The sequence below is a fragment of the Myotis myotis genome, unplaced genomic scaffold, assembly GCF_014108235.1.
Source record: "Myotis myotis isolate mMyoMyo1 unplaced genomic scaffold, mMyoMyo1.p scaffold_m19_p_2, whole genome shotgun sequence".
Lineage (NCBI taxonomy): Eukaryota > Metazoa > Chordata > Mammalia > Chiroptera > Vespertilionidae > Myotis > Myotis myotis.
This window is the reverse complement of record NW_023416324.1, coordinates 176,824,745-176,850,948: the sequence shown is the minus strand read 5'-3', so window position 1 is coordinate 176,850,948 and position 26,204 is coordinate 176,824,745. Positions and strand designations below refer to the sequence as shown.

Sequence of the window (26,204 nt, the reverse complement as noted above, 5' to 3'; positions counted from 1 at the left end):
TTAGAAATAAAGTGGGTGGAGAACAGTTCTGAGTGAAAAACAAATGATAGTCAGCCAACTGCGTCTTTAATTCAGTGCTCAACGTGTTCCATTTCTTTCATGCATAAGCTCTAAGTTCATGTAAATTACTTTTTAAACCTTTACTTTAAAAAGTATGGATTCATGGACAACCACTGTATTGCTAAAAATGCACAGTAAATCCAAATCAGTGAATTACAAATAAGCACTGGATGTGAGGATTATGATGCCAAGGGTTTTCAAATGCTTAACTTTGAGTATGTAACTTATAAGTTTTTAAGTATGTCTTGCAATTTAATGATGTTTTTTAGACCTGGGAGTAAAAAAGCAGCATTGTTTTTCCCAGTTCCTGTGAATAAAACTAAAGAATGTTTAACTTTTAACAGGATGGCACTATTTGAATTTTGGAGACAAACCTCTATCGACTTCCCAAAAGCAAAATAAAAAAAATCAGTGACATCTAAAATTACCATTTACCCTTGAAGGTATTCTCCATTCATTTTACGTGAAATGTTGGTCTGTACGATGAGAGCAGCATGGACCGTTGTTTTTTAATTCTTCGCTTCCTTATTAACCTGAGAGTCAGAAGACGGTGCTGATGATGCTTGCTTAACCCTGCTTTCAGTGCCAGGCTGTGCCTAGCTCTCTGGGAAACCATTTCTGACCCTCTGCTTGCAGTAGTGAGCCTGAATTTTTCCCCTTCCTTGCCCATCACTGTCAGTCAATTATAGGATTGAACTGAACCAGAAAATCTGGTGCAGTCTGGTAATTAGTACAAAGGGTTTCCAGTCTAGTGTAAAGACGGAGATGCAAGAGCCCCAGCAGTCACAGAAATCGTTTTGATTGGCCACGGACATTGCCTTTTAGTGCTGCTCGGTGACTTCCTAAAGATATTGCCTCCTACCCTACAGGTCTTCTCCTTCAAGTACATTATGGACCTCTTTTTAAGTCGTGTGGTGTGTGTGTGTGTGTGTGTGTGTTCCTTTTTTTAGATCCAACTTCTCCCATTTTTAGTCTGTCATTTTTGCCTATCAAACAGACACATTTTGACTTGCCCAACAAAGAACCAAGTTATCAACACTCACAGAAACTGACATTTTTAATTCAGGCTTCATGATGTCTTTGAATTATGACAGTGAAGTACAAAGACATTTTAAGAGTTTTTTCATTATTTTTTTTAATCCAGCATTGGGATGTTTATCTTCCTTTAGTATTCATATTTCCTTTTCTACCTTTATTCTCAGTAATATGTAATTAGCATTATCAAAACCATCAGCTATTATCCTTTGTGACTTTTGACCTTTATTTTCTTTAAGATATCTCAAGCTAGCATTCTCTAAAATAAGTAAAAACTCCATGAGAGATTTTAATGAAATATTTTAAAGGTATAGAAATAATGAAATAATTTAAAATGTGAATCTCTTTTAAATGTCATCATTACATGACAAGGCAAGGACTGAATTATATGATAAACTATAGCAACAAAGTACATTTCAAAAAAATATTTTGTAAATCAAACTTGCATTTGATGGTAAGTGCAATTTTATAGGCGATTTTTTATAACACATTTTTTAAGTACGACTTTGGAGTTCTTGGCTTATTTTCTCTGCTGTTTTTGCATAAATTTTTTTTTTTTTTTTTTTGCTGAAGTGATTGTAATATATTACTCATTTGGTCACACATTAGCTATAATGAAAGCACTTGGTAGTTTGTCACTATAACAAATGCCTGCCCCCATATGATAGATATATGTATATAACTAGGGGCAAATTTAATTCTGACACCAGAAAGCAACAATGCCCAAAATAACAGAAGCAAAAGAAAGCACAAGGTTTTCCATTTTCAGGAATGCTGCCTTTAGAACAGCCGCACCATGGTTTTAGGTGTGATGCATGTATGCTGTGAATCTTCTAAAGGACTCTTTACCCACATCTTAATGTAGCTTTAAGTATCTGTTGTATCCTATGCACAATCTTAACAAAAGTAGTTGTGGTACCATGTCTGGTACAGATTTTTATGCGTCTGACTTTGCTATTACATTTCAAGAAGGTTAATATTGCTTCTGTAACCCTGTCATGAGTAACGCATTTTCCCAGTAAACATGTCATAATTTTAAAGGCTGTTCAACAAGCAGTGTTTCTGTTATAATGGTTTTGCATTCATTTCTCTGTTGTTTTTAGCCGTAATATAGTGAAAGACTTTGAAAAGAATACACATATTTATATAATTAACACTTTTTGGTTTTAGCAAAACCTTGCCCATTAAAAACTAAGGGGGTCTTAGGAAATCCTATGGGAACTTCTCAGTCACCACATTTGTACTCAATTTAATTTGCCGTTAAGTTTATATCTCAAAATGCATCCATAAAGTCACTAAGGGAAGAGTGCATTCTGATAATATTTTTCTTATCTTATTTTTTAATTTAAAATATATGCTGAAATTCAAAAGATTTTTGACACACGTAATCCGGCAGTGTTCTACGTTCTGTTAATCAATGGCTGACTGCTGTGTGGATCTATATGAAATCACGGGGGTTCACAGACTCTCATATGGACAAGAATGTTCTTTTCTACCTCAGTCTTACTCCTAATGTCAGGAGTAAGACTTGGAAGGAATCCTAATGATTATCTTGTGATTTTCAAATTGTGTTCCCTTGAGCTCTTAGGTTCTTTGAAGATACTCAGGGCCGTGGGGGTGGGGAGACTAAGTGGCCTCTTACCTCCTTGAGATCAGAGCATCTCTGCTTTTATCTGCTTTGTCTGCTAGAGTTCCGTATAAGATGAAAATCCCATGCTGAAGGGGAAAATATTACAAACAGGCCATCTTTAAATGGGGAAAGCAGGATTTACCGAGTCAATGACAATGTCACTTTTATAACCTAATCTTGTCTCCTAATCCCAAACCCACTCTGTGAGCTATAATGAACTTTACCTACATAGCCATGAATCTTTTTGTGTAATCTTCCTAAGCCATATTATTAAAAACACACACAAATAGACCCATAGCCCTATGTTGAAAAGTCATTATACTAACTGAAGATACAGCATCTAGGTGGTAAATGCAATTGAATAACATGTTGACCAAAATCAAGCCCTTTATTTGGCAATACCATTAAGTTTGGGTACATTATCACAGCCTTTAGGTAAGATATGGATTCATCTATTACTTAGTAAAGTAACATTTGTGAGTAATTTAAAAATTTTTAATTGTGATTAAAAAATACATTCCAAATTCCCCAACTTAACTATTTTAAGTATAAAGTTCAGTAGTTAACTATATTCACATTGTTGTGCTTGGGGGTGTTTTTCACAGTTGAAAATATTAATTTGGACTTAAAACTAAAAGAAAGGCAATTAAAGAGAATACAGCTGAATTAAGATACTACTTTTCTCAAAACATGTTTTCTGGAATACTATTCCTATAAGCTGTGCCATGTAAAAGAGTGAAATAGTCAAACAATTTTTGGAAATGTAACATGCTATGACCTTCTCTAGGAAATTCACAGTGAAAATTTGCAAATGAAAAACTATGAAAAATCATAATTGTAAAGACCTCTTTGAGCTTTGTATAATATAGAGTATCCCAAACTAGTTTTCCATAGTCTATGCTTTTTATTTTGGTGGGGGGTGGGGGGGGGGGAGATGGGGTTAATCTGATTTCATTCTTTAGGGCTAATGTTTTGTTGAACACATTTTGGGAAATAATAGAACTTTTGCAGAAAAAAAAAAAGAAAAAAGAAAAGAAAAAAACCCTGTAAGGTCATGTTTATGTTATTTGTGTTAACTAGTTCTGTGTTTACTAATCCTTTATCCTCATCTTATGGATAGGATATCAATGGACATCCATTAATTCAATCACTCAACAGATATTTAGGCACAGTGCTGAATGCTGGGAGTACAGTAATGAGTAAATCAATCAGGACCTCTGGCTTTGTAGGGCTTATAGTCCTAGTGATTTAAAGAGAAAGAAGAAATGGAGGAAGTGCAAGCATATTAGCTGTTGCTGGCCCCATAGCTTATCAGGCTGTGTTTGTTTTGTTCTCCCTAATTCTGAAATGAGGGGAGAGAGGAAAAGATGGGGAGGGGGGAGCAGAACACGAGTCCAGAAGTTTACAATCTGCTCTTTGAATAGAGATATCCGGTATTTTCCTGAGATGCACTTATGTATCAGCAATTAGACCTATGATAAAATTCTCTACGGATCCAAAGATGGATTTTTCTTGCTTAGGAAAAGGGTAGAAGGGAAAGTGAAGAAGGAAAGAAAGCAAGGGAGGAAGGAAGGAAGGAGGAAGGAAGGAAGGAAGAAGGAAGGAAGGAGGAGGAAATAAGGGAGGGAGGAACCAGAGAAGAAAAGAAAACAGTGTTCCCTGGTTTCTCCTCCTATTGTCACTCCTTAGCTACTGATGTTACTTCTCTTCTATGTAAGAAGATCCCCTCAAGTCTCAGCTGAAGACCTTGTTTGGTCAACAGTCAGCGTATCATCATTGTCTTTCTAATAGTTCAAAGTGTGTCTCCCAATCAGATTCAACTCTTGGCGGAAACCGTGGGTCCTACCTCTGTCAGGAAATCTCTCTAGCTATCCAACTTTCTCTCCCAGGTTCTGACTTTTATGATGGGGAATCTGTTTCTTCATGTGAGCAGGTGTCTCCTAAGCAATGGAAAAGACAGTCCCATGGGCATAGTTAGTGCATGGTTCTCCAGAACTGTCCCATCCCTACAATCCCTACACAAAAATATTAGAAAATATTTCAAGAAGAGCCTTCTTTTCTTATTGGACAATCTCCTTATTTCTCATTTTAAGTGATGGAACTGAGTGACTTGAGGGGTAACTCCTAGATATACCACTTGAAAATAGATGTTGTAGGTTACTGACCTTTGGTAACAAATTTGGGAGGAAGGAAAGGTGGTAAAATTAAAAAGAAGAAGAAGAAGAAGGAAGAACTTAGGCCAGCTACAGCATCTTAACTAACTGTCATCGATATGTCACAGGTGATTCTGTAAATCAAGCCTGAGCTCCATCCTCTGGGACAGTGCAACTTCGGTTTGCTGCTTCCCTCTTGCTCCTCCACCATTTCCTTTGATGGGAATAATGTGAGATGGGATCATTGTGGGAAGGGACTTAGAAAAAAAAAATTAGGATTTTCAAGTTAAAATTAAAATTTAGTTTGTTTTCTTCTTGTTGTTAGCTGGGAATCAATTTTCTAATTCCTTCTCCTCTCTGCCATTTGCCTATTGATAATGTGCTAGGCCATGCGGCACTTGTCCCTTTTTATTCCTTCTAATTAACTTTCTCAATCAATTATGATTACTTGTATGGATTTCTGTTCTCTCTTCTCATCAAATGTGTTTGGCTTATTTTTTATTTACACGCCACTACCCACCGCTGTGAATGAACAATAACAAAAAATCTGCACTCTTCCCTTCCACCTCTTGAACTGAAGAAACAGTTAGCTAATAAGAGGCTAAATGAGCCTCAGAGTATAGAGAAGCTGGAATCCTTAAATTATTTAAATTGAAAAATGGCCGGTTTTACAATCAGAGAAACTCAAGTGGACCATAAGCCCTACTTGATTGTCCCCCCTTATCTGGATGATCTTGTAATGACAGCTGGAGTTATCTGCCATCAGCATCACTGTCCACAAAAGCTTCTCTGCTTTCCGCCCAACTCCTTTGCAGCCCTGGGGAGCTGGAGCCATTTCAGGGGAGAGGGCCCTACAGGATGGGAAACTTTATTAAAATGCAAAGCTGTCTCTGGTGACAGAAAAGCTCAGTAAAAAGTGATGGATCTAAGACCACAGAGCCAGAAATGATCTGCAGAATGAAAACCTGAGATTTGATATACTGCCACAATAGGCAAGGGTCAGTGGAAAGTAAAGAGCCATGTGCAATAAACAGCAGTGTAAATTAAAAGCAAGATTTGGAGGGGAAGGGAAATAGGTTGCTCAGCATGGATAGTGCAACAAATGCCATGTGTCAGACTGGCCCTTGCAGAATTCTGTCTCGGGAAGCAGCCCTGTGGGATTTATTGTGGGGTGTCAGGGTAGTTGTCTGCTTTGAAAGATTAGGGAAGTACCCCTAAAACATTCCTGATTTTCTTTTGGTAAGCAACCCTTTCTTGAGCTATCCTATATGAATTTTCTGGAACCCTTTGTTACTAACAGAATTAGTAGTAATTAGATAGTAATGGTAATCCATCACACTTTGACTTAAAGTCTGAAGGTGGTTCTTCCTTTCACTTGCCATATCACCATGCAGAATCAAATCATCAAAATATATGTAAGTGCATTTGCCCAATTTAATACATTGTACTATAAAATACCAAAATAAGATCTTAAATTTATCTGACACTGTCCATTCAACTCAAAGGACTCCACGTATATTACTCCCTAATAAGTTGAGATGTTGAAACAAAAACCAAGGCACTAAATCATAAAACAATTAACTAAGTTGTTATAAACAAGGAAAAATTAAAAACAAGGTCCAGATTATTTCAATTTGAGTATACTAAGTTCTTCATAAATCCCTCTTTATTTTGCATTCAGAATGCTTTACTGCCCTGGCTGGTGTGGCTCAGTTGGTTGGGTATTGTCCTGTGTACCAAAAGGTTGCCAGTTCAATTCCTGCCAGGATACATGCCTAGGTTGCAGGCTTGATCCCCAATATGGGGCATATAGGAGGCAGGCAGCCAATCAATATTTTGCTCTCACATGGATGTTTCTCTCTCTCTCTCTCTCTCTCTCTCTCTCTCTCTCTCTCTCTCTCTCTCTCTCTCTCCCCCCTTCCTCTCTCACTAAAAATCAATTAAAATATTTTTAAATGCCTTACTATTTAAAAAATGACTCTAGCCCTGGCTGGTTTGGCTCAGTGGATGGAGCGTCGGCCTGCAGACTGGGGGGTCCCGGGTTCGATTCCGGTCAAGGGCATGTACCTTGGTTGCGGGCACATCCCCAGTGGGAGGTGTGCAGGAGGCAGCTGATTGATGGTTCTCTCTCATTGATGTTTCTGACTCTCTATCCTTCTCCCTTCCTCTCTGTAAAAAATCAATAAAATATATTTTTTAAAAAATGACTCTAAGCACAGTACTCATAAAAACCAAAGTAGTGTGCACCTTTCTGTACTTCACTGCTTTGAAAAAATTTTTCAGGAGAAATTTATTAGCAATATCATGACTACCATGGCAACTATCAACAACCATTCATTGAGTGTTTACCGTCTCCCCAGCCTGTCCCCCTTCTCCAAGCCTTGTCTTCAAGCCTCATTTTCTCTTCTCAGTAACCTTGAAAAGAAAACAAAGTCATCATTTCCCTTTTTATGCAACTAGTAAGTTTAGTTAACAGACAAAAAACTAAATGAAGTACCCCATTCCTTCATTTTTAACAGAAGACACTAAAATTACTAGTCAGATCAAAATTGCTCCAAATATCAGGAGAACCCCCCAAAAAAAATATGTAATACTTTTGTTATTATTTTTTTCTAAAAATATTGTGTTTATTTTGACATGTTTACAAACTGATTTTTTTGTGATGAGCTGATTGGCAGAATTACTTAAGACTTTGTTTTCTATTTTTAGTTCAGAGATGGCTTAAGGTATAATCATATAAATAAGGTTCCTTATCCAATGGAAGAAAACAAGGTCCTCTCTGTCCCCCAAAAGGAAACTGGGCACCAGAACACAGAGAGGCGCCTTTGTCCAGCTCTGTCCCCCACCCCCATTAGTATGCACTGCTGCACACTCGAGGCCCACGGAGCCACTTCTTTGACTTGGGAGGTTGGTTTTTACAAAACCCCAACCTTTGTTCCTCAGGGACACTCATGTCAAATGACAGTCCCCCGTCGTAATTGTAACTCCACCATGTTCTCCCATTCAAGACAGCACATCCAAGTGCAAGTGGAGTGAAAATCATGCTATTACAGGGATAACCTTGAATTTGCTGGAATTAATTCTTATGTGTTGACTACAATCCCCAAAACTTTATTATTATTTCACATTTCTTGTAATCCCAGCTGATCATGACACACCAAGAGTCTCATGACGTTGGGGTTGAAAAATATGCTTTTGGCAAAATTGGCAGCCAAACTGAGAGACTAGTAAATGATAAGAGATCCTTAGATCCCTGGTGCTCACCGGAGACCCGAGAGAATGCTCTGAACCAGCACTCAGGAATCTTTCAGCGAATGATAGGACCCCGTCATACCGCTCTGCTCCCTTCAGCCTGGTGCCCCTTCACTCCAGGTCGATTCCACAGCTGCAAATGTATGGGAGAGGGCTGGACAGAGTGTGTTTACATTAAACAAGGATTTAAATAAGCTTCAGACACCACACTAACAGCATGAAATTAATTTTATGCACCGTGACTAAATTTCTGTCTTTTTGTTAAATGTATTATTGTCTTGAGTTAACTTGTACTTTACATTGAAAACAAAATTATTTTTACATTTTCAGCGTTCAGAATGCAATTTTGATTCTCTGGAGAGCTTTTGAAAAGGCCCACCCTGAGACTATACCCCAGGCAAGTTAACTCAGAGTCTCTGCAAAGGGGACCCGGGTACTAGTAATTTTTAAAGCTCCATGGGTAATTCCAATGTGTAAGTGAGGCTAAGAACCATTGGCCTCAAGGAAGGAAAAGCAGAGGAAAGGGAGATCAGGCTAGGGAGGCATTAAGAAATTGTGGCCATAAAGTTATAATTGGTGTTAATTCTATTTGTCAACCTGATATCCTGAGAGCTGCCGGTGACACTGGATATGAACCTAAGACAGGGGTCCTCAAACTATGGCCCGCGGGCCACATGCAAATACAAATATTGTATTTGTTCCCATTTTGTTTTTTTACTTCAAAATAAGATATGTGCAGTGTGCATAGGAATTTGTTCATAGTTGTTTTTTTTTAAACTATAGTCCGGCCCTCCAACGGTCTGAGGGACAGTGAACTGGCCCCCTGTTTAAAAAGTTTGAGGACCCCTGACCTAAGACATTCCCAGACATCGTCTCTCCCTGCTTCTATCCATGCATATGTTTGCAGAGCCTTGTGTCCCTGTGAGCCAAGGGAAAAGAGGCAGTGGTAACCTCTTCATGGCAGCAGAATTCTCTCAAAATTGATTCAGTAAAACCTTTCTCTACTTCTCTGTCCTTAGAGGCAGGTAGAAGTGAAGAATCCTAGGCCTACCACAAACTTCCTCAGAAAAGATAGATTCAGACCAGAGTTTTAAAAATAATACAGATCACCTGGCCAGCGTAGCTCAGTGATTGACCATCAACCTATGAACCCGGAGGTCACAGTTCGATTCCCAGTCAGGACACATGGCCAGGTTGTGGGCTCGATCCTCAGTGCGGGGCATGCAGGAGGCAGCCAATCAGTGATTCTCTCTCATCATTGATGTTTCTCTCTCTCTCTCTCTCTCTCTCTCTCTCTCTCTCTCAAATCAATCAAAATATTCTTTAAATAATAGTAATACAGACTATCTGTAGTGGGCAAGATGCTAACTTAATCCTTACCACAACCCCGTGAGGCAAGTATATATGCCTCCGTTTTACAGATGAAGACCCTGAGAAGTAGCCACATGAGAAGGCTGTCCAAGGTCATGCAGCTAATGTGTGCCTAAGTCTGGACTTCTCGCTCTAAGACAGATGGAAAACTGACCAAGGGTCACCCAGCTATTCATGGACAGCTGTCTGTGTCAAAAGAATCTTCCATTCTTTAAGTAGAGAATCAAATTAGTATGCTAATTGTGTTCTTTGCTAGTATGGATAAGCAAGCATTATACTCACATAGAAAAGAATCTTAGTATTCAGACACCAGTATGGCATTTGTCCTCTTTTGAAACATCATTGCTATTTCTCATGACCAATTTAAATCTATTAGAGTTTCTTTTATTTAAAAAAAAAAAGTTGAATAATTAAGAGAACCCAGCATAGGCATCTAAGCCCAACTTACATGGAACCTTTGAAAACAGAGTATAACTCCTTCTTATAACACTTCTGAAAATGGAAATAGCTCTTGAATTCATGGTAGTAGAAAAAAAATTCATTTTTCATGATGTCCTAGATTATAATAGTGAAACTGGAAATTGTCATCAACCCCAAACAGCTAGAGCCATCCGTTTCCTCTTCTGTAAGCTTTTTCTTTTCTTTTTTTTAAATATATTTTTATTGATTTCAGAGAGAAATTGAGAGGGAGAGAGAGATAGAAGCATCAATGTTGATAGAGAATCGTTGATCGGCTGTCTCCTGCATGCCCCCTACTGGGGGTCGAGCCCGCAACCCAAGCATGTGCCCTGAGGGAGAATCAAACCGTGACCTCCTGGTTCATAGGTCAACACTCAACCACTGAGCAACACCGGCCAGACAGTAAATGTTATCTTAACCAGAAACTACAAGCTACCTAAAGACACAGCCCGAGGTAGGGCCAGCCCACAACCAATTTGAAGAAAGCAGTTTATCTTTTCTTTACTCGTCAGCCATTGTCTTGTGTTGATGTGTGTTAGGTGCCGTTTCTCTAGCCATTTCATGTTTTACCTCTTTCCCAACTTACTGGCACTCCTTGTCCCTCTTCCTCTCACACTCCCAATGGCCTGTTCGTCCTTCCAGCTTCTGGACCAAAACCTACTCTCAAATCCTTCATTCACATAAAGGTAGAAGTGGTTAATAACAGCTAATAGGAGTTATGCTCTCCAGGGCGATATGCATTTTTAACAGGGACTAAATCCTTTCGGCTGAAAAGGCAATGCTCTTGGGATGTAGTTACAGGCAGCGGCTCTCTGGAGGCCGATGAAGGCTGCTCCAGTCCGGCCACTCCGTCGCAGCTGTGCTCTCCTGGGGTCAGGTCCGTGCCTTTTCGTGTTTTTATCCCGAGTGGAGTGCCTGTCACAGCAGCTTTGGCCCTCAGCCGTGAAGGAAACTTTAGCCTGAGGGAAATAAATTATAGCCATAAGGATGCCCTGACATGGGAAAGGGAAGATGCTGGAGTCGTTTTGAGCCAGAAAGCCATGGGAAGGAACCAGGTAAAGCAGTAAGAGGAGATGACCTGGATCCATGGTTTGAACGCTTCTAGAAGCCAGTGTCAGACGTGAGAGACTTACTGAGCAGCCCTGCTGCATTTCTATGTGTTACATTTGAGTTGCACTCAAATTGGGATAAAGACTAAATGAATCGTTTAAAAAAATATTTATTGAGCACCTACTCTGAGTCAGGAAAGCTGCTAGGCATTCTAGAGATAGCAGTATAGAACCCAGTTCCTGCCCTTATGAAGCTAACATACTCCTTAAAAAGCCTGATGTGAAGACACTACTTATATAATCCATTACATTGGAGTCATACTAAGTGCTACAAAAGAAAATTGCCAAGTACTAAAAAATCTTATAGCAGACCCCACGACCTAATACAGAACATCAGGCAAAGCTTCTCATGGGGGGGAAAAAAGAAGTCCTTTAAGCTGATTCCTGAAGGATGAGTAGGAATTAACCAGAGAATTCATAAAGGACTGGACATTTCAAACACCTTTAACACGTGGTACTCTAGAGCTAATCCTGAGAACTGCCTTGATTACTTTTCTTGAGGTCTTACGACAAGCTGCCTATTCAAGGCTCTGACTTCAGACAAAAGGAAACATTGGCCGAGAGAAAGACATTTCCATGGATGTTGGCAGCTTCATGAGGCACACTCAGTACACTGTGATCTCACCATTACTGTTTCTCTGTGCTCTTGCCTAGGCCATGAGCATGAACACCCCTTGGACATTCCCTATCAGAATAATCTAGGCCAGCAGCTTTCAAATTCTGAAATATCCACGGACTAGACTTTCTTTATGGCCCTGTCCAGAAACGTTGGGCAAAATAAAAGGAGTTAGGAAAAGGGGAATGAGCCAAGAAACGTGAAACCTCCTAGAGAGCCTGGTCTGGGTAAGGGATACTTTAACCGTCCCACCCACACTTCTATTTAACACGGAGCCAGCGCTCTGTAAGTTTGCAAAATTCGTTCCCACATCCATCATGCTACTTTATACATCATGATATTTTAAATCACCTTCCCTTGGCCCTCCTCTTTAGCTAATTAAATTCTTGGTCCTAAAAACTCAGTTCTGGCGTCTTATCCTCTCACCCCACTGTCCCAATCTACTTTAGATATCCTTCCTTTGTGCTCTCATAGCAAGCTGCACTTTCATACCTTATCACAGCTAGACTACAGTAATTGATTTACTTATCTGACTCATCTACTTCTTGAGGGAGTAAGTTCCTTAAGGGTAAAGCTCATGCTTTAATCATTTTTGTAGCCCTGGTCCCTAGCAGAGTACTTAAAAAATACACTGAATGAATTAATGTTCATGCGTGGTAGTTACTTTCCCTTTCTTAGCCTCTGGAGAGATGTGGAAACTTAGGTTTTTGCTTATCCGTAAACAAGGCTGGTTTTGTATGTAAGAAACTTTTGACCCATGACAGTCTAATATCTTCTCCTTTTATAGGTAAGCCTATTGTAGTTACCTTGACTACTTCTATAGTCTTCCTTTGGAAATATCCTAAGAACTAGGCCAGTATACATACACTGAGTGGCCAGATTATTATGACCACCCCATCAGTACAATGAAGTGAATTAGTTATGCAAATAAATAATAATAATATAAAAAAAAGCCTTGAGAGTATTTGCTTAGGAAGTTTTCAATAGTCAGTATTTTTGGAAGTGTCAATGAAGTACTGATGGGGTGGTCACAATAATCTGGCCACTCAGTGTAGTCCCACTGACCAATATATCAGTCAAGAGCAAGATTGGTTTTGATATTCAGCACTGAATTAGATATAACCATATGCATGTCTGATCTTTTAGTCAGTGCATTTTATTTTATTTTTTTAATATATTTTTATTGATTTCAGAGAAGAAAGGAGAGGGGGAGAGAAAAAGAAACATCAATGATAAGAGAGAATCATTGATCAGCTGCTTCCTGCATACCCCCAAACTGGGGATCGAGCCCGCAACTGGGGCATGTGACCTGACCAGGAATCAAACCGCGACCTCCTGGTTCATAGGTTGATGCTCAACTACTGAGCTATGCCGGCCGGGCTAGTCAGTGCATTTTAAATAATGCCCATGTTTCGTATTAGGAATGACATAATTTCCAAGATAGAAGCAAGGAAAGAATAAACTATTCCTAGCAAGATATTTGTCAAGTAATTAAATATTTACTTAATGAAAAAAGGAAAGGATGCATTAATAAAGGACTAATTGCATGCATATATAAATGTAGTACAATCTACAGGAATCAAGCCATTATTTAAAATAATGGACTTGTCAATGGCAAAATGACAAAGCCATCAAACATGAAAAATAAAACCTATTGGAATATCATATTTCCCAACCAGAGTCCAGATATCATTCAAATAGTGAAAAGAAGTGTGTGCTTTAAAAAAATACTACTAACCTGGAAGAGGCAGAAGTTGTTTATGTAAAAAGAACATTTGTAAATTAGGGAAATCCTCACCCCATCCCATCTTTCTCTTCACACACACCCCCGCCCCCCCCCCCCCCGACACACACACACACACAAACCATCCTCACATATGCACATCATGGTTGTCTTATCTACTTGCTTTCCTGAAATGACCTTGATTAAAAACAGGAAGTTGGAGGCAGTAGAGCAGCGGTTCTCAACCTGTGGGTTGCGACCCCTTTGGGGGTCAAACGACCTTTAAACAGGGGTCGCCTAAGACCATCGGAAAACACATATATAATTACATATTGTTTTTGTGATTAGTCACTATGCTTTAATTATATTCAATTTGTCACAATGAAATCGGGGGTCACCACAACATGAGGAACTGTATTAAAGGGTCGCGGCATTAGGAAGGTTGAGAACCACTGCAGTAGAGTAAGAGAAGGTTCCTGTCAACTGAAATTCCCCTTCCTTCTCTGCCTATTGCTCTTCGAGACAGGCATAATTGCCACCTCTTCTGTGAAAACCCATTTTTATCCACTGTAGCCCCCCTGCCCCCTTCCTCTGCTCAATCACTGCAGTTTACCTCTTTCCTTCTTTTGCACCTATTTCACTATCTTCTCTTATAGTTGCCTACATCTGTCCTTCCTATAGCCTAGGAGCCTTGCAAGAGGGATTGTGACTCATTTATATTTATATTCCATTCTCTCTCTGCTTTTTCCATTCCAAACCCAAAGCCCAGCAAAAAGCAGGAACTCAGAAAACTGTTGGAAGGCTGGAAGGGAAGAAGAAAAGAAGAAAAAGGAGGAAGTTTATTTTTTAAGGAAAAAAAACCTGTCTTCTTTCTTCAAAAATACTGTATCTTTCTAAAATCAGGGCACAGCCCCTCCCCATCCCCCCAAGGTGTTAGGGTATGTGCCCTGAACACCTCACTTTGGCAAAGAGCCCAAATTCCATCTCCAACCAGCTGAGTCATTTTCAGCCTCTTTGTGGTTCATTCATGCTTTTCTCCTTCATTGACACGTTAACATTTCATGGTGAGTGGGTCCTGCTCAGCTGGCAGCCCCGCTAGCCCCCCACACCTCTAAGCTGTCCTCACTTCACTAGTTCCCAATTGCCTGCCTCCAGGGGAGTTCTGTCATCATCACCATGCGGTTGGAAAAACTGCTTGTTCGCTGTTGCCATACCTAAGTTTTGATAATTGACATGAAGCAAACTCAGCGAATGAGAGACCTCTGCTAGAGGCCATCTTCTCCTGTGTTTGCTTTTCAAAACCACCCCATTTATTTTAAGAAAATGAGAGAAATACAGACAATGAAGGAGCTGGACAGATCTAATATCTGCTTAATTTGATATCTGGTCGAAATCTCTAATTTTTTTTTCCCCTCAAATACCTATACATCTCTTATCTCCAGGCCCTCTATAGTAGGGACTATTAAAATGAGTTTCTAGATCCATCTTGTTTTGTAGGTCAGCAATTTCTACGTTAACCTCAAAACTAGCAATAGTCCAAGAGCAAATTAGTAATTAAAAACTAGCATCTCTAAAGCTAGTTTATTGACTTCCAAAGGGAACCTCTCTCTCTCTCTCTCTCTCTTTCTCTCTCTCTCTCTCTCTCTCTCTCTCTCTCTCACACACACACACACACACACACACACACACACACACACACACACACACACACATGGATCTTTTATAACAGCGGTTCTCAACCTGTGGGTCACGACCCCTTTGGGGGTCAAACGACCCTTTCACAGGGGTCGCCTAAGACCATCAGAAAACACATATATAATTACATATTGTTTTTGTGGTTAATCACTATGCTTTAATTATGTTCAATTTGTAACAATGAAATTGGGGGTCACCACAACATGAAGAACTGTTTTAAAGGGTCGCAGCATTAGGAAGGTTGAGAACCACTGTGTTAGAAGTTTAGCATTTCAGATTTACTTTGGGGCCTTAAGCCCTTAGTAGGTGCTCAATAACTCCCTGCTGACACACTGATTAGTTTTAGTAACTCCCTGTTATTTCCAAGAAGACAGCATTTTCTAGACTTTTCTGATCAACAGATGAAACGTACGTTTTCTTAAAGCTGTGGAAATAGAATAATTCATATTGTGAGGTTGTTTATTACCAGCCAGACCCTCATGTTGCTCTACAGGGCTCTGATAATCACCTATTTCAGAAGCCATTAGCCTTCTGTGTGTTGTAAAGCACCCTTCCCTGTAGCTGGTCTATGCCTTTGTATTCTCGGGGGAGGAACGGTGTGTACTGAAGTAACAGCCCTCTGCTGACCAAGGAAGAAAGTCTTTGATGCACAAATAGTACATTAAACTGCTTTTATTTGATATTGTTGAAATTAAACAGTGTGTGGAATCCCTGCCCAGCCATGGGAACATATAAAACCTTTGAGAAGTTGTACATTAATCCATGCTTAATATTACAGAAACGCACACGTCTGAGAAAAAATACACATCGAAAGAATGTAACAATCAAGGCTTAGGCACTTACAGCAGGACAGCAGGAGCTGGATTTAACTTATTGATTTCAGAACCACCAGTGTTGTGTGTGTGTGTGTGTGTGTGTGTGTGTGTTTAAAGAGGCGAAATATTGCTTTTACCATTTTCAGATAATAATGACTGTTGTTGCAAATTATAAAATTTAATTAGCTATATAAATGCCAGAGGAACAAATAGTGTGCTATTGTCTTGATATCTTTCCAGAAATTAGTCTTTTAAAGTAAATTTGCCATATTAATCATCTAAAAATATTTTTGATCACTGAATTAATAGTTTGCAGCCTGTTTCCAGGTACTCATTGCCATAGGTGATTGCTTCTTAATTACTACATGAGCTCTTTCTATTCACTCATATTAATTCATGTTTTCTGGCATAGTCCCAAAAGGCAGCCTTGCCCTATATCTTCTAATTACTTCTGTAATTGAATTTGCCCACTTTTTCTAACCTATTTTTTAAACTGACTGTGTTTGTTCATGGTTTATTGTGTCTTTTTTGTGTCAGTTCTCTGCAAGCAGAATGTACATTGATTCTTCCCTCGTTTCTCATTAATTTTCAAGAGCTTTGCTGCATGTCTGTTTTTTCAGTCTGTCGGACCTATTGCTAGACCGAAAAAAAAAAAAAAGACTCTTATTATTAAAGGTTGGGTAAAATAGACTGAAGTTAATTAATTCATTAGTAACTCTGAGCCAATTACTGAAGCCTTCTCTTATTTATATACTTGTTAACAAGACAGAAATGAGAAAGGCCAATTACAGGCATATGTCCTTCAGAAGTTCAGCAAAACCAGAGCTTATGCATTTATTGACACCCCTACACAAAAAAATCAGTTTATCTGTCAGATATGTGAAACTGCATTTAAAAATTATTAGCTAATACTCTATTCTGTTCATAAATTTTCAAGGTTTCCCCCAATCTAGATATCTTTGAAATGTCTGATATGATTAAATTCTTCTAAACGTATCTCAAGGAATACTGCTAAGCCTTAGAGCAATTACAAAAATAGAAGAAATTTGACCTCATTTTCTGATTTTCATTCATCTCTTTTTTCCAAACTATTACATTTTTAATTCTTGAAATGAGACCATTGATTAGCAGATCTCAGAAATGAGTGCCCTTTAAAATATGTTCTACTTGATTTTTCTTGAATAGGCCAAAACCTTACAATATGTGGGAAGGCAGTGTTTTCTGAATTTTTTCTGTTACTAATATAAAAAATTTTACTGCTTCATCCACATAAACTACCTGCACAATACATACTACACCCATTACTTCCCCATCTCTCCCCAGAAATATTTTGTTAATTTAACAGGGGTTCGGAGGGAAGGGGCCAGTGATTGAGTAGTTTTCTGTACCTCTGTATTCTCTTCCTACGCTGGTGTCAGCATGGGACCAACAAATCAACAGGCAACCTACACTAATGTCTCAATAAGTTGACTGGTTTGTTGAATCCAAACTAACTTGAGTTTTGGGGGTTTTTGTTGTTGTTATTGTGGGTTTTTTTACCTTTTTACTACCGGGTGGACTCACATTTTCATATTTAAGTGATGCAAAAATAATGTCAGGGTTATTATTATTATGCTGCCTAACTTTCTAGTTTTTCCTAAGTCTCAAATGTATTGAAATTGAATCAAATATTTGATAGAATCAGAATGACGACCACAGCGCTATAAAATGAGGAGGAATCTCAGCAGGTCCTTAGCCCAGGTCCTTGATTCTTGGAAGACAAAAGGAAAAAAAGGTTAAAATGTGTAGCGTACCTTTTCAGGAAGCCTTGCATAATGCTTCCTAATTTTCATACCCTCTTATTTAATAAGGTGTTTTTTTTTTAACTTTTCACTTTTTAATAGCATGTATCTTTTCCTCTGCTGATTTATGACATATTTGAGGAATAACTGTATTTTATGACCTCAATAGCCCCAGCATTTAACACAATGCCTTGCAAATAGCAGGCCCTCGATAAACATACTGTATGTCAAAAGAATTAGGGGTGAGAAGTCCATAATCTCTTTTTCACATGTTTGGTGTCTAACCCCCCTCACTGTCTAGGTTAACTAAAGAATTTCATGCTTGAAATCAGTTAATGTATCTTAATTTTCTGTGGCAGCTGCAATAAATTGGTAACAAATGCTCCATTATTAACTCCTGTAAGCTTCTCTGCTTTAAGATTAAAAATCTATACTAGTTTTCCCTCACAGGAACTGTTTTTTATTCTCTTAATTATATAGGAGCTTTTTTTAAGGCTTTACTGACCTCAAGTTTGTTACTTTGGGCCAAGACCACACAGGACCTTGTTACTCTTCCCAGTTCCATGTGCAGTGCGGTCTCTGTATTTTCAGAAACACCTGCGTGAAACAAATTAGGTTCCCTAGACTCTACTCCATGGGGCTTTTACCCATTAGTTCCTCATGCCCCTGCTTCAAGGAAGCTGATTTTCCTCAGGCTAACTTTTCTAAGTTATCTCTGCCTTCCTGTTTACTCTCTCTCATTCTCTCCCTCTCTTTCTCCCTTCTTCTCTCCTCCCCTCTCAGTCCCTTCCTCCCACCCTTCCTTCCTTCTTCTTTTCTCTGTTTTTTGAAATGTTATTGTATAGCTATGTCTCCTAATAACAGCACTCCATATGTTTATAATGATTTTCCAGTGTACAACCTCTTTTCACAGGTACCATATCATTTGATTCTTACAGGCTAAGTAGCATGCCAATGAAGAAACTAAGATTCAGAGAGGTTAAGTGACTTGCCTACGGCCACCGAGCTAGTTACAATTTGTTTTTAAATTCTTTCATCATCCTTAAAATGAGGGTGATAATACAGATCTTAGTCACTGAGAGCCAAGGGGACTGACTTTAGTGAATTGCCTGCTCCCTCTCCACCACTGCCCTCCCTTTCAAGTGAGCCTCACTACCTGGTGAATTATGTACAAACTCCTCCCCTTGAACCTCAAACCTTCAATGTTAGAGCCAAAGTCACCTTGCCAGCTTGCTCTCTCCCTACTTCCTACTCATACCTCTTATGCAGCTAACACATCCAACTTCCTCTTTTTTTAAAATATTTTTTTTACTGATTTCAGAGAGGAAGGGAGAGGGAGAGAGAGAGAGAAACATCAGTGATGAGAGGTAATCATTGATCAGCTGCCTCCTGCATGCCCTGTACTGGGGATCAAGCCTGGAACCTGGGCATGTGCCCTTGACTGGAATTGAACCCAGGACCCTTCAGTCTGCTTTAGCTTGCAGGCCAATGCTCTATCCACTGAGCCAAACCTGCTAGAGCACATTTCCTCTTTTTGATTCACCTTTGTCCCACTCGATCCTCATCACATCTATAGAAATTCTATCCTTCCTGTGGGTTCCTTCTCCCATCCAGGCTCTTACTGGAAGCATTTTTTTTAATATATTTTTTTATTGATTTTTTACAGAGGGGAAGGGAGAGGGATAGAGAGTTAGAAACATCAATGGGAGAGAAACATCGATCAGCTGCCTCCTGCACACCCCCTACTGGGGATGTGCCCACAACCAAGGTACATGTCCTTGACCGGAATCGAACCTGGGACCTTTCAGTCCACAGGCCAACGCTCTATCCACTGAGCCAAACCGGCATTTTTCCTGATATCCATCTCTTGCCACTCCCAACTCCCACTAGATATGTCTCCCTGGCATTTGAATTCTCATGACAGCCTCTTGTGTCTTTAGATGGTTTCTTGTGGATTCTCTCTAATGTGCTATTTATTTCTGTCATTCTCTCTTCTCCTCTTAGACCAGCGGTTCTCAACCTGTGGGTCATGACCCCTTTGGAGGTCGAACGACCCTTTCACAGGGGTTGCCTAAGACCATCGGAAAACATATAATTACATATTATTTTTGTGATTAATCACTATGCTTTAATTATGTTCAATTTGTAACAATGAGATTGGGGGTCACCACAACATGAGGAACTGTATCAAAGGGTCGCGGCATTAGGAAGGTTGAGAACCACTGTCTTAGACTCTAAGTTCCATAAGGATGAGGATCAGGTATCATTCAGATATCACAGTGGTAGGAACATAGCTTTGGGGTGCAAAGACCTGGTTTATACCTCAGAACCATTTGCCAAGACAAACTTCATAACCTATCTGAGCTCTAGTTTTCTCATCTTTAAAAGTAGGTGCCAATAATACCCAACTTGCAGAGTTTCTGGGAAGAAATATCTATAACAGGGGTGGGCAACCTTTTTGTGAGTGCGTGCCAAAACCAGCAAAATCTCTAACTCAAAATTCTTCTGCGTGCCAACCCTAATTTTTTGACATGTTACGCGTACTTGATATTTCTTAAGGTGTACATATGTGAAGAACCTTGAAGAAATAATAAAATTCATTCGAGTGACAAAAACACAGTATATGATGATGAAAAATACATTTATCTTTTAATGTATACATGAACACTGATAGTCCGACAGAAAACTTATGACTCCGTTTGATATTATCAGTGGGACTTTTGCTGCTGCATCACTGATGACAGAGATTTTACATCAGGTTTATATTTCGTGACCTTCAGAGATATGCACAAGCTACTACTTTCATCCGTCAGGCTACTCCTATTACGAGAATTAACAAAATTCATCACTGAGAACAAAGATTCACAAGCGTATGTGGATGAAACCGAAACACTGGTCGGATCTAGGAAGGCAGGGAGAGTTAAGGCAGAGGCATAGAAATTGCTCTTCCCCTCTCTCGTCAATCCATGTCTATGGTCTTTAAGATAAGTTGTTATGTAAAATTATTTATTTATCTAAGATGCACCTACACTGAATTTATCTGAAAAATAAAAAAGTCGATATTAAGAAAAAAATTGTAAATGGAAGCTTATAAGAGAGGGTTTGGCGTGCCAGCAAAAGTTACTGGCGTGACATGTTTGGCACGCGTGCCAGGGGTTGCCCACCCATGGTCTATAAAATACCTCACAGAGCATCCAGCACATGTAAGGGCTCATGCCAGTGAAATTGAATAGATTAGAACTGACTACGTAATCCCATCACAGTGCAGGCATGTATTCTAGTGTCGGAACAACTGGATCCAAGCCCAGCCTTCCTATTTGTGTGAATATTTTCATATTTTCTCTCCTGGCTATGTTTATGTCAGTGTTAAGTCTTATCTGAATATTCCCATGTTCAGGCCTCTTAAAATTAAAGCACATTTGTTGGTGTAGTTTAAAGTACTAATAAAAAATTAACATAATATGTTTTTTTTAAAAAAGCATGTGGTTTCTAGTTAACACTGGGTGTGAATCCAAACTGCCACTGCTCTCTAGCAGTTGCCCTACCCTCTCCAAATTATGACCAACTCAGAAGTTGTATTTGGGATGTATTTCACTTTCTTCTTTATTGGTCTGTATGTTTTGGGTTTTTTAAAATAAAGAGGATGTATTTCTAGAGCCCAGAAACAATGAGAATATTATTATAGGTGACAGCAATAACTTTCAACACACAAACGTCCACTTTTGTAATTTGTATTTATAAATTTTGCTGGATTGTTCAGTGCCTTATGCATGTAAATATCTCATACATTTCAGTAATTGCTAAGGAGCAGGGTGTTTCTTTTTGAATTATTATCAACTAATTTTTAAAATAACTAAATAAGTCAATAAACTACATCACCAGTCAGTTTAACCTTTAGGGGGACTAATTTTTCTAATAACTAGAAATTAAATGTTGTCCGTGTAACCAAAGTTGATTCAAAGCCTGGACACAGGACAAAAGCTGGATACAAATTGCATCTAAACTTAGAGCAGTCAGAGCCAAAGTCATGGCTATAGTCAGTATGTTATTTTGTTAATGTGGGCAAAGAGGGCTTTTAAAAGAAAAATAGAAAATGGGGCAAACCTTGTTTTAATCAGGGAGTATAAGGAAAGAAAATTAAATGCCTATGTTACAACTTATTCTTTCAGACTGCCAATAACGTTTCCCTTAGCCTCAAGAGACAAGCATAAAACAATGGCTCAATGCTTTCGAATAGGGACTAAAGTTGTGTACTGTGCGTGGACTTAGTCCTATATAAGAGGGAGGCAGCATTTAAAGCTGGTGTTGCCTCCTGGGGGAAAAAAAGAAAAAAACACTGGGATTCTGAGTCAAATATGTATGCATTTTTCTGTTTTTCTGTTTTGTGGGTCTTTATTGCTAAAAATATCTTTATTAAATCACTCTGGGCATCTTTAAGCTTACTGGGTTCTTGTTTGCTCATTTGCAAATCTCAAGTCATGATACAATTATGAAACATCTTGAGTTATTAAAAGTAGAGAAATTTCACTTTGTGAACTGAACAGCAGACCAGGCAATGTCTTCAGAGGCCATGTTTTAAAATGTATGTCCGTCTTAACTGTGAAAACCACTCAGAAGTAATTGTGATCTGTAACCCAGTGAGCGTTTCAAACCTGCTCTGTTTGTGACATCTTGGAGAGGATGCAAGGAAATGAAAAAAAAAAAAAAAAAATAGGATTTCCTTGCGCGGCGCAGGGATTACGCACTTCCGCTTCCGGTTGCGAGGGGGCTCGTGTCGGCTGGGGGCCGTGGGCGCGGGCCTCTAGGTCCCAGGGAGTGAAGACTTCATCCCAAGGTCATGGCAAAACACCTGAAGTTCATTGCCAGGACTGTGATGGTGCAGGACGGGAACGTGGAAGGGGCATACAGGACCCTAAACAGAATCCTCACCATGGATGGGCTCATCGAGGATATCAAGCGACGCCGGTACTATGAGAAGCCTTGCCGCCGACGACAGAGGGAAAGCTATGAAACCTGCCGGAGGATCTACAACATGGAAATGACTCGCAAGATCAACTTTTTGATGCGAAAGAATCGGGCAGATCCATGGCAAGGCTGCTAAGGCCTGTGTATAGTAGGCCCAGTAGGAAAACACGTATCTGGTTGTATCTCCATCTCTTTTCTTTCTGCGACCCCGCTTCTTGCAATAAACTCAATCACATATATACAAAAAAAAAAAAAAAAAAAAAAAATACATTTTAAAACATGGCCTCTTTGTTTCTGTCTTCAGAAACAAAGATTTTCTTTTTGGATGGAAAAAAAAAGTTCTTTTTCATTATAAGTTAAAATGAGGGATGATACCAGGACAAAACACAGAAATTGTCAGCTTGAAAGCTGTAATGTTGATGCTGTCTACATAGCTGTCAATGAAGTAGAGATTGGTTTATTTTTCTTGACTTGTTTGACCAATGGGCAGCATCTTATTGGGCGATCAAACCTCGAAAAGTCACCTTGAGGTGTAAGCTACCAATCTGCAGCATATCAATGACCAATTTCACAGCAACAAAGTGATATTTCGTTTTACTCCATGCAGCATAAACATGGATTGAGACACACTCCATGAAAGAAATGGGCTTCAAGTCAGACTACCCTGAATGTGAGCCTGGGGTCTACCACTTTCTAACTATGTGATGCTGAGCGACTTCACCTCATGAAATCTTTTTCCTCATCTGAAACATGGGGATTATAACATTTCATCAGAGTTAAGATGCACATTCTTTCACATTTTATCATCTCTAATATCAGGATGCATCTTATAAATGATGGTATGTCTTGGTTTCATTAGCAACATTTTTTTCTTTCCTTTTTTTTTTTAATTGGAATAATCTATTCTAACAAAAGTACAAAGTATGGAAAAATTAGTGTGTTTGAATGATTTCAGAGAGCAGAGAAAGGTTCACACTAGCAGGTTGAGTGTTTAGCACCTTTGAACAGAGATATTCAGAGTGCGGACACGTGTCAGTCCAGGCTCCGACTACCCAAGATGGATCTGTGTGACTGAGGGTGTGCTGATCACAGAACAGTGCGGTCATTTGGGTTTTTCTCTACATGATGAAAGTGCCACAGAAAACAGAGTGGGAAAGCTGTTCACTGAATTCATGGCTGGTGGTTAGAAAGTGGGAGAGAAATGTTGAAACAGAGGAGAAAGAGCCCGGGTGAATGAGGAGGTCAGTCAGATGGACAGTCCGAAGGCGTTGACGATACAGTACATGGTCTTGTTCTCCCATCACACGGTGCAGCTCCTATCAGTAGAGCTGTCCCAGAGGCAAGAACTCGCCGTGTGTTCTTCTGCATAATTATACAGGTCGCAATGTATTTGAATGGTTTTCCCAGCTTGGTGGGTTGGCTTCAAGTTTGTTCTACTACCTTTGTGATCCACTGATTGAGTTTGCTGTGCTGATAGGCGTTGCCACTGATGGCACTTTCTATAGCCTCTTTCACAATGTTACTCACTTTGTCAACAACAAAAGTAGTCTCTTCCGCACTCTGGTAGTCTTCCATCTTGTGTCGCCTCTGTGCGTCGCCTCTGCGGCCCTGATTTTTTTTTTCTTTCCTACTGGTACATAAATTAATTGTGTAATTTACAAACTATAGCATTTGCTATTCAATTAAATAACTAATATACACTTCTAGAGTTGTTTTGAGGTAAAAATAAAATAATCATATAAAACCTTACACCCAAAGACTCTCCGTAAACAATACTCATCAATGTTGTACAGTATGATTTCTGTAAATGCTGGCATTTTCCAGTCTTTTTGGTCATAATTTTTTTTCCAAAACTAGAAGTTAATTTCTTTGCTAAAATCCTTGTTGTTGGAACAGTCTGCCTACCAAATTGTTCATCAGATTTCCTCTAATATCTCTGACAGCAAGATATTGACCCTAAGGGCTTAAATCTGAAATGTGAAATGTAATTAAAATAAAGTTTGTGAAAGTCTACACTGATTTGTCAGATTGAGTTGTCTACAGATAAAAAAAGGAGTAAGTAGTGAGCATGCTGCCACAGTGCCTCGCCCATAGTGAGCACTGTAGAGGTGTTGTTGAGAGTGGTTAAAGAGCAGATTCTGTAGCCAAACTGACCGGGTTCAAGTCTTGGCTCTGCCCCTTACAAGCTGTGTAACCTTAGACAAGTTATTTAACCTGTCTGTGGCCTGGGGTTGTGAAAATTAAATGAGCAATGACCAAAGAAGGTGCTTTATAAGGTTGCTATTATAATTGAAAATACTCCCATCTTGTGTTTAAGTTCCTTAAGAAAGGTCTGAGTTTTCTGACACTGAAAGAGAATATTACCATCAATTTACTTTTCAAGAAGGTGATTGTTATAATTCTGTTAGAGGTGTGTACCATATAAAACATATAATCTGCTAACAGTATCTTTGAAGTATTTGTGATTATGTGACCTAGCTGATAAAACGAGCCTATCTAGCAGTAAACACATGACTGAAAACAAAGCTAAGCCTGAGGTTGCTTCTAACAGCCTTGGGAATGCTTGTATGATATTATCTTGTTATGACTTAAAATTCAGTATAATTTAGGTCAGCCTGTATCCCCAAGCAAGGGTCATATGACTATAAACTTTAGAATGTCCTCTCTTACATTTGTTCACATGGAACCCATATTATTCTAATTATTTTAAGTTGTGAGCATAAGAACATGGTGTGAACATGACTATTGTGCCTAGAAAAACTATGGCCTCCAAGCATGTATCTCCAAGTATTGGTGTGACTTTTAACTTATTGATCAACCATTTTAAATATAAAAATAAACAACTCTGATTATTCATCATTCTTTTTTGAGTGATAATTATGTGGCAATTGACTTGAATAATGGTAATCAGCATTATTTATTCATAACCAAAATACACTTTTTAGCTTTTCTCTTCTTCACTTTTCACCTCTATCTAATACCTGTCATCAAAGTCAGTAGCAAGAGACTATAACACAATGGGTTGGAACATTGGTGTCCCAACAACATGGCTCCAAAACCCAGTCTGTCACTCAATTGATCCCCAAATCTCTACTAATATTTGTTCTTGCTCGTGTCATAAGTCTACTACAGGCCATTGTGACTGCTCTGAACTCCAGTTCCGGGAAGTCTCTGGGGACCCAGGACTCATACGGGGAGAAACTGGACTGTCTGGCAGCAGGCAGAACTCTGAACTTGAGGGCGGCTTTCCCTCAGAGGTGCTTGCAGCAATTATCGGGACACTGAGACGCACGGCCCCTTAGGGCAGGGCTGAGGACCAGCCATAGCTGCTTGCTCCGCCCTTTGATTCCCTGAGACCCTGCCCCACCCAGGCTGCGGCAGAGGCTTTTGTATATGAATGCCCCGGCCCTTTGCAACCTGAAAATTACCTAACCAATTGCAGCTGGGCCAGACAGACCCAGAACTTCCAAGAGAAGGCCCAAGGCCCCACAGTAGCTTGCATTGCTTCACAGCTGGGCCTCATCAGGGCACCTCCAAACT

At 39.4% G+C, this 26,204-nt stretch overlaps 1 protein-coding gene and 1 pseudogene across 1 annotated transcript; one reads left to right on the top strand and one right to left on the bottom strand.

Moving 5' to 3' along the window:
• Positions 1-22,435: 22,435 nt before the first annotated feature.
• On the top strand, positions 22,436-22,903 carry LOC118676308 (28S ribosomal protein S21, mitochondrial). The gene has a single exon (XM_036349979.1). The coding sequence runs from the start codon at positions 22,537-22,539 to the stop codon at positions 22,798-22,800; it is 264 nt and encodes an 87-aa protein (XP_036205872.1). The 5' UTR covers positions 22,436-22,536; the 3' UTR covers positions 22,801-22,903.
• Positions 22,904-23,910: 1,007 nt separating this feature from the next.
• Positions 23,911-24,239, bottom strand: LOC118675118 (annotated as a pseudogene).
• Between the last annotated feature and the right edge of the window lie 1,965 nt (positions 24,240-26,204).